At 36.7% G+C, this 16,293-nt stretch overlaps 1 protein-coding gene across 1 annotated transcript in view; it reads left to right on the top strand.

The window, feature by feature from the left end:
• The window catches only part of LOC126354816 (sodium-dependent neutral amino acid transporter B(0)AT3), a 517,077-nt gene that overhangs the window by 405,273 nt on the left and 95,511 nt on the right, over nucleotides 1-16,293 (top strand). Inside the window, exons 7-10 of the mRNA XM_050004755.1 lie at nucleotides 7,481-7,591; nucleotides 7,919-8,120; nucleotides 12,430-12,590; nucleotides 12,848-13,049. Coding sequence (XP_049860712.1) covers nucleotides 7,481-7,591; nucleotides 7,919-8,120; nucleotides 12,430-12,590; nucleotides 12,848-13,049 — 676 coding nt within the window. The remainder of the gene's footprint in view (nucleotides 1-7,480; nucleotides 7,592-7,918; nucleotides 8,121-12,429; nucleotides 12,591-12,847; nucleotides 13,050-16,293) is intronic.

Here is a 16,293-nt window from a genome sequence, read left to right as displayed (position 1 = left end):
AGCCAGGTTTGTGTACAAGTTTAAGATTCTCATTGTGTTCATGTTGAGAAGCAGAGATGATTAAAATATCACCTTGTCTATGAAACTTTTCTACGCCTCTGTGCTGCATTTTTTAGTCCATATGGCATATTAAGTAAAGGAATTAAAAAAATCCAAAAGGGGGAATAATAGCCATCTTTGGAGTGTCCTTTTGGTTCATTGGAATCTACAGAAAAGCCTTTGTAGAGTCCAACACATTGAACACAGAGGTGCCTGAAAAATTATGAGGAAAATCCTGAAAATACAGATTGGCTAACTGTCCAGGATGATGTGGCTGTTGAGAAGCAGATAGTCACCACACAGTTTACATGTGCCATTTGTATTAGTTACAACACAAATGGGTGAGGCCCAAGGACTGTCAGGCTGTCTGAAGATACTGGCTTGTAAAAACTACTCTGTAGGCAGTTTGAGTGTGTGAAGTTTACTCAGAGCTATTCTATACATCTTATTTTTGACTGGAGGGCCCAACATGGTGTTGATTTTAACATTTATTAACTGTTCCACTGCATATAGCACAGTGTCCAAACTGCATACATGAATCTATTGGAGGTGGGGGTCACTCATATGATGTGCGTGGGTACCTGAAGACACTGGACTGACCTGTGTTGGTGCTGCTGTACACGGGGCAGACTGCTAGAATGGTGTATGTCTGATTGTTGCCAGTTGCACCATGCTCGCTGACCTGTTTGTGATGCTAATGTCTGAAAGATGAGCTACTCCAAGCGTGCATGCATAGACATGTGAATTTTATCACATATAGATTGATTCTCTTAATTTAGGGAAACTGTTTCTTGTTTGATGTTGAGGCAGCACTGAGTGAATTTCAACACTGATGCCAGACAGTCTTGAAGTATTTGTTGATCCTGTTTGCAAGTGTTGGCAGAAGGAAGGGTTTACAAGCTGGAGTTCATGGATGGTAGCAGCATGAATAGCAGTGGATCACCAGTTATCCCAGTTACAGCACCTCCACTGCTGTGATGTAGAAGAGTTCTATGTGCCAAATCAGTGCATGGATAAAAATGTCTTAGAAAGTCAGCACTTGATACTGGTTCCTTGATGGGCAATGTAAAATTGCAGTGGGAATAAGTGTTCTAAATCCAGGTCCAAAATTCAAGAGATGGTGCTGTATATAGCAGTACATGAATAATTGACTACACAGATTTGGGAGGCAGGTAGTGTTTTTTTCTAACGGTGGTAGCTTACATGGCATGATGTTCAGTTCAGACACAGTGTTGACATGAACATATTGAAGATAGTTATCCTTTTATTGCTCCATCTCAGCTGCACATTTCTAATTAGGTTGTATATTTTAATACTGTACTCTGATATATTGTTCTGAGTAGACAAGTCTGGTTGCTGATGCAACTACTTAAGTCTGAAGATGATTCTGGGTGTTGAAACATATAATGTAATTAAAAATGTGCAGCTGAGATGGAACATTAAATGAGAATTATGTTAAATATCAGTACAGCTGCTGTTTCTTACATGATGATTTTGTCAGCTGTAGTGAAGAAAATATTGTTTGCAAGTATGAACCAGGATGTAGAGTCTATCACCCATGTGTGAGTATGGTGTGCAACTTGAGTGACTCAAGTGTTGAGTAGGGAGCAACAATTGGTGCAACAATACAAAACATTCTTCCTATATGAGTGATCACAAACTGTGTGATTTATAGCCAAAATGTGCCTTAAACAAACAAACTGGCTGGAGGTGACTGACCCAGTGAATGTGAGTGACATTGTCCTCAGCAGCATCCATGCACATTCAGTTCCAAATGGCTCTCTGCTGTCACATGTCACAGTGTCATCTCTGACCAAGGGAGAGCTTAGTATTGTTGCCTGATAAAGAAATACATTGTCATTGTTGTCACATGGCAAGAAGACTGTCTGCCAAAATAAATCCCACTGTCATTTGACATCATTGCTAATTCCAATAGAGGAGGTAACTTTACAATCCTCAATGTCCACAGCATATGGTCTGGCACAAGTGTGACATTGCTTAGTGTCTGAAGGCATCTCCAAAATTGAGAAGCCACCTTTCTTTCTTTTGCTACTGCATTAGTCCTGCATCGTGCACAGGGTTGGCAGGGTTAAGTACAGATTTGGCATGGTTAATTTTAAGGGGTGACTGGATGCCCTTCCTGTTGCCACCACATACCCCAGGGGACAGAATTAGCGTAACCCAGCTGTCTGTGTCTACTATAAATCATGAAATAGTGTGAATGTGTGTCAAACATCTGTGAGTCATGTAACTGAGGCAGAATGTGGGGACCAGCCCAGTATTCATCTAGTGGCATGTGGAAAGCCACCCAAAAGCCACATCCAGGCTGACCAGAACACCAGCCCTCATCATTAATCCACTGGGTGGATTTGATCCAAGGCCAAATTGCATACCCAAGTCCAGGAAATAGCACGTTAGTGCTCTTGGCTACCCTCGTAGGTAAAGTTGAGAAGACACCATGGTGCCTAAATGTTCACCATAAATAATGTGACACAGCTGTTGTGCTGTTGTCCTGATGAGCCATTGCAGGAGCATTGCTTTTGCCATGTCATATTTGTTGGTAGACAGGGCTGACAACATGACATCACTAATAATGTTGATGTGCTCACCTAGATGGCTCAGTAATGTAGTATACTTGGAGCTATCATCAGAACTACCATGTTTCTAAAGTACACACTTGGTGAGAGTGAATGTCACAACCTGTTGTTTCAGACATAGACTGATTGGGTTGTGAGTTGAAGCAAAAAGAACTGTCCCAGAAATTTTAGTATGAATGTGACACCACAGCTGGTGATGGACATCTCTCATGGACTGGACACAACATCAAAGAAAATCCTGATGAAGCGTCCATTCAGCAGAATTGTACACTGTGTGGTAGGTGTGACATAATCAAGCAATGTTCTACTGTGTGTCTGTGACAAAGCGTTGAACAGAATCTTACTGCTATGAGAATCAGTTGCACTTGTCATATAAGATGAGATGAAGAATGCAGGATAATTTATAGTAGGTGCTGACATTTGTTGTGCAAACACCAATGTAGGGAGGACCAAGGTGATGATGCTCCAGATAAAATGACAGACACTACTCTTGTGAGTAATACATAACATGCATGTGGACACTACAGAAGCTCAGAATGAACTGAGGCTTGTGGCACTGCTGCATTACTGACGAGAGAGTTTTTCCTATGATAGCTGATGTAATTGCTGGTGACTCATCACAAGATGATTTGATGATAGATGTGTGAAGTACTGTGATGAATACATTTAAAAAGTGTATTGTTTCATATAATGAGTATTAATCTGAGAGAAAATACTAAGGTGCCCAGAAAATATGTAACTGACAGATATTTAAAGAGGAAAATAACTGAGGAATACTTGAGCCCCGGAGACAGCATCATCACATTACTCAAGATTTACAACTATAAAATTTGTGTATTAGTCGTCCATTTACTCACACTTGCATACACAATGTAAGTGGATGAAATGATACAGGCTTATACCTCATGTTGTTCAAATGTGCTGCTACTTATTATTGTATAATATTATTACCATATATTTAACGACTGTGCTTTACAGTTTCATATAGTCATAGAGTGGGGAACCAAACTTTATTAATCTTTCATTTTCTATTGTGGTGCTGCCAATCTCAGTCCTTTTCTTGAGTGCTGAAGTTTTTCTTGCTAAAATGTTGTAGTTTGGTACTATTATTGTCAATACAACATTACCATGAGAGTACATCAGTAATGAAAACTCTTAAAATTTTAGTTTTATTGGTAAATTCAGCATGGTTAAGGCTCAGAGACATGGTGGAAACTAATTGAGATTTATCCAAGTTAGATCAACTGTCTTTCTTACATTAATGAGCAGTCTGTTTGACTTAAGCCATGAGTTTAGTTGGGCTATGTGTTTTAAGCTATAGAGCTGAACAGCTTAACTCACTGCTTCCATTCTTAATGCAGTCTTTTGCCATACTTCTTAATATATCTGCAGCATGTTATAGTTAATTTTTTAATTCCATATTTGAGAAACAGGTGTGCTGTATGTTGCACTTTGTTCTACAGTTTAGCTTGGTTTTTAAGACTTTTGTTAAAACAGAATTGTTTTCCTGTACAGACAGTCATAAAGTATTAATTATTATCTCAAAAAAATCAAGTTGCAACCATGAAACTTAGTTGTGGTGTTAGTCCTCCTCCACACATTCCCAATGATGGATAACTTGGCAGAGACTTTGGTGACAGACATCTGGATTTTGGGTGTTTTGGAAATATTCTACCTCAAAAATTACATTTTTGTTATTCTGGAAATGCCTGCTGCACAATAGTTCCTTCATCCAAGAAAAAAGAAAGTAGTCACTTAGTGCCATGTCAGAAAACTATTTGGATGGTGGCTGAGGCAAAATTTAATAGCTCAAAGAAGAAAAGTGTGTGTCTCTGTCCTATACAGAATGAGTTGGAGCATTCCATACTGAATTTGTGGCTGAGTTAGCTCGTCTTATAACTATAGCCACCCCTAGATCTCCCAAACAAAATACCGTACCTGACAGTTGGAAGGGAGCACTGGTCACACCCATTTACATAAAGGGTGTCAGAAGTGATCCACAAAACCACCTTCCAATAGCCTTGACATCCATTTGTTGTAGCATCTTAGAACACACTCTGAACTCAAATGTAATGAGGTATCTTGAACAAAATGACCTCCTCCATTCCAACCAGCATGTATTTTGAGAATGTGAATCACATTAAATCCAACTCGCACTTTTGTCACATGATATACTGACAGCTTTGGATCAATGCAGTCAGATAGATGCAGTATTTCTTGATTTCTGAAAAGTGTTTGACTCAGTACCCCATTATACTTATTATCAAAAGTACAGTTGTATGGGGTAATAAGTGAAATTTGTGACTAGACTGAATATTTTTTCATTGGGAGGATGCAGCATGTTATCTTGGATGGAGAGTCATCGACTAATGTAGAAGTAACTTCGGGTGTGCCCCTAGGAAGTGCGTTGAGACCCTTGCTTTTTATTTTATATATTAAAGACCTTTTGGAAAATATTAATAGTAACATCAGACTTTTGCAGATGATGCAGTTACCTATTATGAAGTATTGTCTGAAAGAAATTGCATAAATATTCAGTGAGATCTTGATAACATTCCAAAGTGGTACAAAGATAGTCAATTTGCTTTAAATGTTCAGAAACGTAAAATTTTTCACTTCACAAATAAAAGTTAGTATCCTGTGACTTTAATATCAAAGAGCCACAGTTGCAGTCAGTCAACTTAAACAAATACGTGAGTGTAGCACTTTGTAGGGATATGAAGTGGAATGATCACATAGACTCAGTCACAGGTAACGCAGGCAGTAGGCTTTGTTTTATTGGTAGAATACTGGGGAAATGCAATCAGTCTATAAAGGAAATTATTTACAAATCACTCCTGCAACCTATCCTAGAATATTGCTCAAATGCTTAGGACCATAGGACTAACAGGAGATATTGAACACATACAGAAAACAACAGCACAAATGGCCACAAGTTTTTTTTATCTGTATGAGAGCATCACAGGAATGCTGAATATATTGAACTGGCACACTCTTGAAGATAGACATAAACCATCCCAAGAGAGCCTCCTTACAAAGTTTGAACAACTGGCTTAAAATGATGACTCTAGGAATACACTACAATCCCATACATATCACTTGTGAGGACAAGAATAGATTCATTACAGCACACATAGAGGTGTTAAACAATCATTCTTCCCACATTCCATATATGAATGGAATGGGAAAAAACCACTAATAACTGGTAAAAAGGGACATACCATATACCGTATGTTTCACAGTGGTTTGCAAATTATAGATGTGGATGTAGATTGTGGTGGACCAAAATCACTCCCATTGACAGCTTCCCATAACCTCATCAGGAGACTTTGGTATTATGCTCCAGTGATGTTTTGCCCCTTATGAGCATTACCTCTTAGCACCATAGTATGGTGGTCCCAGAAAACACACAGCAGCACCTTTCCCTACGATGGCTTGGTTTTCACCGTTTTGGATGTGGTGATTCCATTTGTTTCCACTGCTTGATTTGCTCCTTTGTCTCAGGGACATTAATGATACAACCATTACTCAACCATGTCAGTTAAGCACCTAAAGGAATCATCTGGACTGGCATGAAACAGCTGCTACATTTTTGTTTCTACTCAGTTTGGCAGGCTTTTGGAATGAATGTGAGAAGCAGTGAAACCCAGTGGCCAGTGACATTTGTCACATTCAAAATGCATTCTTCAAGCATCTATAGTCTCCACTTTTTTGGTAATTCGAAGTTCTTCACAGAAAATGGTCCATCATATTGTTATTTGTCATTCAAACTTCTTTGGATAAATTGGAAATGTCTGTGTCACCTAACCACTGTGTCACATGTTGATCATTATTGCCACACATTTCCATTAATACCAGTACAGATTTTTGTAGAGTTGTTACCCTCCAAATACCATAAGTGAATTACTGCCTGTTGCTCCACTTGAGGTAACTGCCAATAAACAACACAGTGTTCAATCTATTTGAATATCATACTTACCAACAGTTAAACTATTTAAGAAAATGTAGAGCTGTTTTGTAGAAGTTTACCAAGCTTATCTCTCATCCTAGAAAGAGTAGTATAAATATTGATACCAGATGATGCAGATTTAATCATTCTCATTTCTGCAGAATATAGAATTCACAATAGGGATTTAGAAGTGTAAATTTGAAGTAACAGATATCTAGAATAAGCCAAGTATCATTAAAGAAAGTAACTACCTCCTCCATAGAAAATCTTATTTTTAAATAATCAGTCTTCAATCGCAATTGATTAATGGAAGGATGGACCCCCCCCCCCCCCCCCCCCACCACACACATGCACACACACACACACACACACACACACACACACACACACACACACACACACACACACACACATAAACTACCCCCATTAGGCAACTGGGGTAAGTTTGCTTGCAGTTTAATGTGGAGTCCAAACCATCTATCATTCCTGATGACTCTTCACATCATTGTGGGATGAAGGCTAGATTATAAGCAAACTGAAAATTTTTGTGGTCCAGCCGGGATCACAGGACGTTCTGGGCATGCACCTTTCCACTGGACCACCAAGCTCAATGGGGGTTGAATGTATTCTTTAGATATAGACTTCATAAATATCATTTAGGAGCAATTAAAAAAGACAGTACCTGTGTAGAATGACACCGACTAAAATGTACCTATCATAATCATTTTATTATGTCATCATGCTTTCCTTCTGTGAACACCTACAAAAAAAAGTTAGGATACACAAGTTTTTAAAATTACCTTTAGACAGGTTTACTAACATTGTATCAACATATACCTTATATGTTTTTTCTTTTGGTAAACTTATACATAATTGTTCTGCAAATCTTTTTCAGGTTGTATATGTGACAGCCACTTTCCCTTACATTGTTCTTATTATATTCTTCTTCCGTGGAGTGACATTGAAGGGAATGTCAGATGGCTTAAGGCATCTGTTTACACCAAAGGTAATTCCAAGAATAATACTTTAGGATAATTTGAGAAGTAAGTTACAGACATTCTCATATGTGTAGCAGTACTTCACACAGGATAGTTGCTTATACAGTATATAAGAACGTTGAGACACTGCATGTAGCTTACCTTTTGAATGTGTTTTAAATTTTAAATTGTGTAACATTTTGTTCAACAATAAATGTATCATTTTATCAACTAGATTAGCTAAAATAAAGTATCATTCTTTTATTTATAATGCATATGGATCATTAGTTGTGTATTTGTTCATGTAATTAACAAAAAGGATCACCATTGTATAGTGTTTCTTACTTATTTTTCAGTGGTGGACACTTACTGATCCTGTGGTGTGGTTGGAAGCAGGAACACAGATTTTCTTTTCACTTGGTTTAGCTTTTGGAGGTCTCATAGCTTTCTCATCTTATAATCCAGTAAATAACAACTGCTACCGTGATGCCATCATGGTTTCACTTACCAACTGCTTCACCTCAATGTTTGCTGGAATTGTGGTCTTCTCTGTTATAGGTAAAATCCAAGATTATATAAAATTCTTATAACATTTAATACTGGTAGTTTGAGTAAGTGACTTAAATATTTGCATAAATAACTACTATTTTGAAGATGACTTTTTAATTGTGACAGCATTTATCTGGCATCAGTGAATCTCTTCTCTTTGATTTATCTTTGTGACATTTTTCTCAAAGTGTCACAACTCATCTGTTGTTAGCTTTTCATTCTTTATTTCTTCATGTTGCCATTCATTTCTTAACTTCTTTCCCATTCTTTCCAGCATTGTGATTTCCTTGCCATAGGCATGTTTCTCCCAAATTTTTGTCTCTCTTTCTGAACAAATAAATTACTCATTTAAAAACATTGCATTGTTTTCACCTGTTGCCTACAAATCTGCTGCCACTTATTAAGTAGAAGTTTTTTCTGTCTTCAGTTGGCAACAGCTTCATTAAACAAACATTTTGACCCTTAACGTTTGCACACCATTTTATAGCTAATAAGCAGGAAAAGCTCATGTGTATATTTAAGAAATCAGAATGCCCATGCTCTATCTTGTAAATAAAATTCTTAATGATGGGACTTGCCATGAATGCCTTAAAAATATGGTTGCCTTTTAAATATCCATACCAGGTAAATGTAGACTGATATCAGTTGTCCCTGAAATAACTCAAATCATAGGAGCTGCGTACATATACAGATTTACATGCATTTTGAGAATAACAAGTTACATAATGAAAGTTAGTTTGGATTTAGGCCAAACCTACCAAGCATGAAAGTTACTGAAAGCCTGTGAAGTAGGATTCATAGTGGTCATGAAAGGAAATGGACCACCTGTGGTACATAAACAGACTAAAGCTTTTTGCTCTGTATCACATGAGAATATTACAAAAAAGTTAGAATACTATGGTATTGTAGATAAACTACTAAATTTAGTGAGATCTTACCTAAGCAGCAGGCTACAATCCATGTATGGTAACAAGAAGAGTTGAAAACTAATTAAAACAGGGAAACCCTATATGGCTCTGTTCTTGCCTATTTTAATGACTTCTTAAACTAAATTGCCTGCAAAAATGTCCCATACATTGACGATATGATTATGATTTCATCCAGTGAGAATATCTAGGTAGTGCTAGACAAAAATAATAAACTATTTTTTAAAAAAAGCAGTCAGTGGTGTAAAGCTAACCAGTTATGTCAAATAAAACAAAAGCAGAGGGCAAAAATCAAACAATGGAAAATTCAGAATGCAAATGCAAAAAGCAGAGGATATTTATTTTAATCTAAAGGCAAGAAAAGAAGATAACAAAAGTATCAAACTGTTGGGCTTTATAATGGACCAAAGACACAAATGGGATACATGATTTGCTGCTATGTAAGGTAAGATATTCTATCAACAAAATTTAATGGTTCTTTGTTATTATGAATTCTTTCAGTTCTAGCTACAGTATGGAGTTCTATACAAACTGGGTATTCAGATCAAAGAAAAAAGTACTTAGATGTATTCAAGGATTGCAAGGATTGGGTCCTAAAGAATCTTGTAAGAAACATTTTTGGCAACTCAACAAAATGATTCTCCCAATTCTTTATATGTAGCCTATAATTGCTCTGTATATCTCAGAGAAAATGTACAGAAGTTTATTCTGAGAATGAATATACATTTGCACAGTATCAGGGTCAACTGCGTGCTAGTTCTACCATCTTCAAGATGATCACTGATACATAATAGTAGAATATCTTCAAAGTAACTTGGAGGCCATGTATAATGACTCATTCACATAAAATGTAGATATTTCATTTATGATGTGAAAATGGAAGAAAGTGTGTGTATTTCTGCAGATATATATAATAAGAGATATGTAATAGACATATAAAATATGTCTAAAAACAAAGATGATGTAACTTACCAAACGAAAGTGTTGGTATGTTGATAGAGACACTAACACAAACACACACACACACACAAAATTCAAGCTTTTCAACATAAGGTTGCTTCATCAGGAAAGAGGGAAGGAGATGGAAAGAAGAAAGGATGTTGGTTTCAAGGGAGAGGGTACACAAGCAGATATATATATATATATATATATATATATATATATATATATATATATATATATATATATATATATATATATATATAATGATGATGTAAATAAAATAGAAAGAAACTTCCACATGGGAAAAATATATTAAAAACAAAGATTCCAAGACTTACCAAGCGGGAAAGCGCCGGCAGACAGGCACATGAACAAAACACACAAACACACACACAGAATTACTAGCTTTCGCAACCGATGGTTGCTTCTTCAGGAAGGAGAGGGAAAGACGAAAGGATGTGGGTTTTAAGGGAGAGGGTAAGGAGTCATTCCAATCCCGGGAGCGGAAAGACTTCCCTTAGGGGAAAAAAAGGACAGGTGTACACTCGCACACACACACACACACACACACACATATCCATCCGCTCATACACAGACACAAGCAGACATATTTAAAGGCAAAGAGTAAGGGCAGAGATGTCAGTCGAGGCGGAAGTACAGAGGCAAAGAAGTTGTTGAAAGGCAGGTGAGGTATGAGCGGCGGCAACCTGAAATTAGCGGAGGTTGAGGCCTGGCGGATATCGAGAAGAGAGGATATACTGAAGGGCGAGTTCCCATCTCCGGAGTTCGGATAGGTTGGTGTTGGTGGGAAGTATCCAGATAACTCGGACGGTGTAACACTGTGCCAAGATGTGCTGGCCGTGCATCAAGGCATGTTTAGCCACAGGGTGATCCTCATATATATATCTGCTCCCGGGACTGGAATGACTCCTTAGCCTCTCCCTTAAAACCAACATCCTTTCTTCTTTCCCTCTCCATCCCTCTTTCCTGAAGGGTTGCAAAAGCTTGAATTTTGTGTGTGTGTTTGTGTTTGTTAGTGTCTCTAACAAAATACCAATGCTTTCGTTTGGTAAGTTACATCATCTTTGTTTTTAGATATATTTTTCCCACATGGAATGTTTCACTCTATTATATTCTAATCATATAAAATTGTGTAAATATTTAATGTGATGCACTTGAACATAAATTATGTAATTATCAGTTTGTAAATTCCTTCGAAACTGTACATACTGATATTTAACTAAAAAGTATATTAACATGTATAACTTTATTTGGTGAAACCAGTTTCAAGGTAAATGTTCTGAAAGGCTAATGGAAAGAGATTGAAGAAACATCTAATACCTTTTACAAGAGGGTTTATATCTCTATTCTGAAATAGTTTTATTTTGTGGTACAATGTGTTCATAAAATCCCCCATTTTATATTGTGGGAATATTTTTCAAAGAGTTGCCATTAATACCACACCATTTCAGTTACCTTAAACAGTACAATTAAAATCTTTCATATGATTATAGAAAGTGCATACATGTACATTTTCTTGTTTATCTCCTCTGGAAGAAACTCTGTGCAGAAGTCAAAACAAAGAGACCATTCAACAAATTATTGTCTATAAATATTTCATATGCTACAGTAAAGGTCCACTCACACAAGCAAGAACAATATTTGATTACCTCCACATTGTAGTACACATACTATCATAAGGTGTTTGGTTTTCCAACAAAGAAATGGAAGTATTTATGATGGAATAAATCAAAGAGTAATGGGAGAAAGTATGGAGATGGGGGTAAAAGTTGTAGCAGGGGACCAGAACTCAAATATAGTAAACAGGGTGACATTGATGTAGCCTGCAGTAATTATACAGAGATGTATAAAATAACACAGGCTAGACTCATGTGGAGAGCTGCATCAAACCATTCTTCAGACTCAAAGATCACATCAATAACAAATCAGAAAATGACAAAGGCCAATAACACCAAAGAGACTGATATGCTACTAAATAATGGGTCCAAAATAACCCACCATTATAACATAGAATGATAAAGGAAGTGTGTATTTCTGTGTTTCTTTTGGCTGATTACACTACTGATATTTGTTTTATTTTTTGTAATTTTCTATTTTTCTTAAAGTGCAATTATTTAGTGAACTATAACTATCTAATATCGAATTGTGGAATCTGTCGGCTTTTTTTTTCCAAAAAAGTCATAAGCATTTACATGTCACCATTATGTTTTAATGTTTACCAAATTTTCATAGTTAGTGTCTACTAATATTTGTTTTCAGTATTCTGGAAGAAAAATTATTGTTTGGAAGCATATTTGATACTTTGACTGAAAATTTAGTTGCATATTTATCTAATGCCAAAATACAATCATTATTGTACTTTAGTAACATGTAGAGAAATGAAAATTCAACAAACAGAGCACTTAAAAAAGACATGTATTATATTCCAGGTTTTAAAGCAACAATGATTCATGAACGTTGCTTAGAAGAACGAAATAACATACTAGCTTCAATATATGGCAGCAGCACTGCTTCTACAAATTTCACTAATGAGACACACAGCATTTCTCCTCCTCTTCCAGAATGTGATTTAGAAAAGGAATTAGACAATGTAAGATTTAGCATTTGATCAATACATTAAACAATTTTTAATTAAGGTGCAGAAATTTTTTGAATTTTTAGAAGTGAATTTAGAAACTTTACACTGTAATAGATTGTAAGGAATAAATGAGTATATAGATAAATTAATATTTCACAAATAAAATTTAAATAGTGAACAAGAAATAATTTACTTTGTTTTCCAAGTTGCTCAGATGTATTGGTTATATGCTCATATAAATTACACTGTAAGAATAACTTTTGTTACAGTCTGCTTCAGGTACTGGTTTAGCATTCATCATATTTACAGAAGCCATAAATCAATTTCCTGGAGCACAATTCTGGTCTGTGCTTTTCTTTCTAATGCTTTTTACGCTTGGGATAGACTCTCAGTTTGGTACGCTAGAAGGTGTTGTTACTTCTATAGTAGACATGAAGTTATTTCCTAACCTCCGCAAGGAAATTCTAACAGGTGAGTTCCAAAGTGACTTGTGTTTAAACATGATTGTATGTAGTTCTTCATAAAGTGTCCTTTGTGTTTTGTTCTTAATTAGGGCTATATCATTTTTTAAACACTGTACATAGAACACAGAAAGAATGTATAAGAAACACACTGAATGATTTTTCTTCCTTAAGCACTGTTAAAATTTATACCTCTTATCAAAATTAAGCATGATGGAAACATGCACAATAAAACTAAACAAGCATTCAAATTTCTCTTTGTATCTTGCAAGATTTTTCACAGTTCGACATTTTACTTCTTTCGCATACACCCAGTGTTGTACTAGAATAAAATGTACTCACTTTAACAGTTTTCCCTTCACCCAAAAAGTACAGTGTGTTAACTGTAAGTTGGCCAATGCTAGAGGGGAGGATGCAGGGAATGGAGGAATTAAGCCCAGCCCCCAGATAGGCTGTCACAGGCTGAGGAGCTGTCTGTGTGTTTGAGTGTATGGGTGGAGGAAAAGGAGGGGGGGGGGGGGGGGATAGACGTCCTTGCCTCTCCTAGTGTAGGCATTTTAATCTGTGGTTCATCCTTCTGCGAAAGATATAAATAATAACTATAATAATTACGTGCATCTATCACCAAGAAAGAAAATAACATGGAACAGAATGAAGTATCACAGTAGGCAATAATGACTAGCTCACATAGTACTGTTGACTAGGTAATGTTGGATGCAGTTTAAAACAATGACTACCAGCCATAGCCTTCTGACTTTTAGCAATTCGGAACTAGTGAGCTGATCAGCCAACTTAAAGTTACACACTGTAATGAATCATTCAGTGGTAAAAGCTTACCATGGAAATTATGAACAATAGTGAAATATGACCATTTACAACCTAATATTATGTCAAATAATTTAGACTGTAAGGGAAGTGTAAGGAATAAATGAAACTTTACAAAAAATATTGCACCTTGTTGAAGAACTTGTGACTGATGAAAACATATAGTGGTGCATTGAAAAAGTCAACAATTTGTTTGTCATTCATAATAAGCTATTCTATTCCAAGAACAGGCAAGCACTACTTTTGTTATATGTTATCTAGCATGTAGAACAGGATATTATCATTAATGACATTTATTCATCAACATACCCTCTGGAAGTATTTTATGACAACTAATTCTCCTTGCTAATGGGTACCTGTAATATTTCCACATCTCTATAGGCTAAAGCTAAATCTTAAATCTTATTCAACAAGAAAGCTGCTACTCACTGTATAATGAAACTTCTTGTGGCACTGAGAATATTTATGACTTGCCATGTGGCTTTAGTTAGATACTCTGAGGTGTGTACATCCAACAGTGAAGATGAGTTGCCAGTTTTCCATTCGTTCCTTAATGTGCTGCTAATTCATTCCAGTCTTATCACTGTTTATGAGGACCACAATTCCAGATGTGTTCATTGTGCTTTTTAGTTTTATCACTGTCTGCATCTGACACATTGTATTGCATCCAAACACATAAGATGAGAATTATTCTCCAGTGCAATTTAATATCTAACATAAATGTTACCAAACCTTCTTCCAGAAAAGGAAATGTTTTTTTTAATCAATGTACAGGAGTTTTCTTGTTTTGGTTCTTCTTCTTCCTCTTCATCTTTCAAGTTTCTTCCATGAAAGAATCACATAAATCAATCCACTGAGTCATCTTTATATGTTCTATATTTGATACTTACTTTGTTTTAAACATTGTTTTTATGCTTTTACTTTATTTTTCATCCTTTGCTCTGTCCACGTTTTATGCCCCTCCTAGACACCCTTGGAATTCATACCCAGTATCACACCTGCAGCTCTGCTCATTAACTATATTAATTGTCTTTGAACGCATTCCAAACTCACCTTGGATGAGCCAAAACATTATCACCAACACCTTAGTAGCATGTTGGTCCATGTTTAGAATGCAATACAGCAGTGATTCTACAAGACATAGATTTGACTAGTCCATGATAGGCTTCAGGATGTATTTGTCTCAGATATCTCCATGTTATGTAATTCCCATAAACTACAAGTTGATGGTTTTTGGTCTTTGAGCTTACACATATAGCATCCTAGGTACATTCCATTGGGTTCATACCAGCGAATTTGGTGGCCAATACATCAACATAAGCACACTATCATGTGCCTCAAACCCTCAAATCACTGTAGGATGATTCTAGCCGTGTGTCACAGACAGTTATCCTGTTGGAAGATGTTATCACCTTTGGGAAGACATCAAGCATGAAGGGACCCAGGTTGTCTACAATAATGTTCATGCAGCCCACGATTGTCATGCCTTTGATTCCTACCCAGGTACCACAGAAGTGAAGATGAGTGTCCTTCATAGAACAATACAGCTGCCAACAGCCTGTGTCTATGACACAGTGTATGCTTCGCTTAGCTAGACATGGCCATTGACCTGATGCAACAAGAAAAATGGTTTGTCTGACAAGATGGCACATTTGCATTGATCTACAGTCCAATGTAGATGACTCTATTCCAACTGTAATCAGAAATGATGAAGTTGCATCAGTGTAGGAACCTGTAGGGGTTATGTGCTGCAGCGTCCATATTTAATTATGCAAACTGAGCAGTGTGCTAAAACATTTGTGGCTGTACTAACACTGTCCTTAATTTTCAGTTCCAGGAGAAAGACATCATACATATTCTCTCTGTAAGTCATCTTGTCTTTTGTGGTGTATAGGATTCATAGATGTTTTGGAAAATTAGTAAGTGATCAGGTGTCTGGACTGCTCTGCAGCTTCATGTAACCCCCTTGAGAGCAAATTTGTTCTGCGCCTTGAGATTCCTCTTTTTAATCTTTTTTGGGTTCTCCAAGGGTGTAAGGTAGATTGTAACCACAGCTAAACTTTTCTCCTTGGCATGAAATCATCTTGCTTAAGAGCAGCTGTGCCACAAGCAAACACATCTAACTTCTGGCCTGACATCTAATGGCAAAGTTTACTGTGAAAATCTCTTCCTGAATTTGCTGTAGGTGTATAATTGTACATCAAGTGTCATGGGTTTACAGTCTGCTTCATTTTTTTCTGTTCCTCCCACCACCCCCTGTCTACTGTGTGGGGCTGCAATGCCAATCAAGGGGTAGATCTTTGGGACCGAGGTTGGTCTATCGGACCCCATAACTAACCAGACTGACTCATATAAGGCTATATCAGCATGCCTGGTGTGGACTGATACTCGAAAACTGATGCTGATTATCCTCCCATAGAGATATAGAG

The sequence above is a fragment of the Schistocerca gregaria genome, chromosome 3 (assembly GCF_023897955.1).
Source record: "Schistocerca gregaria isolate iqSchGreg1 chromosome 3, iqSchGreg1.2, whole genome shotgun sequence".
Taxonomy (NCBI): domain Eukaryota; kingdom Metazoa; phylum Arthropoda; class Insecta; order Orthoptera; family Acrididae; genus Schistocerca; species Schistocerca gregaria.
This window is presented reverse-complemented; position numbering and strand designations above follow the sequence as displayed.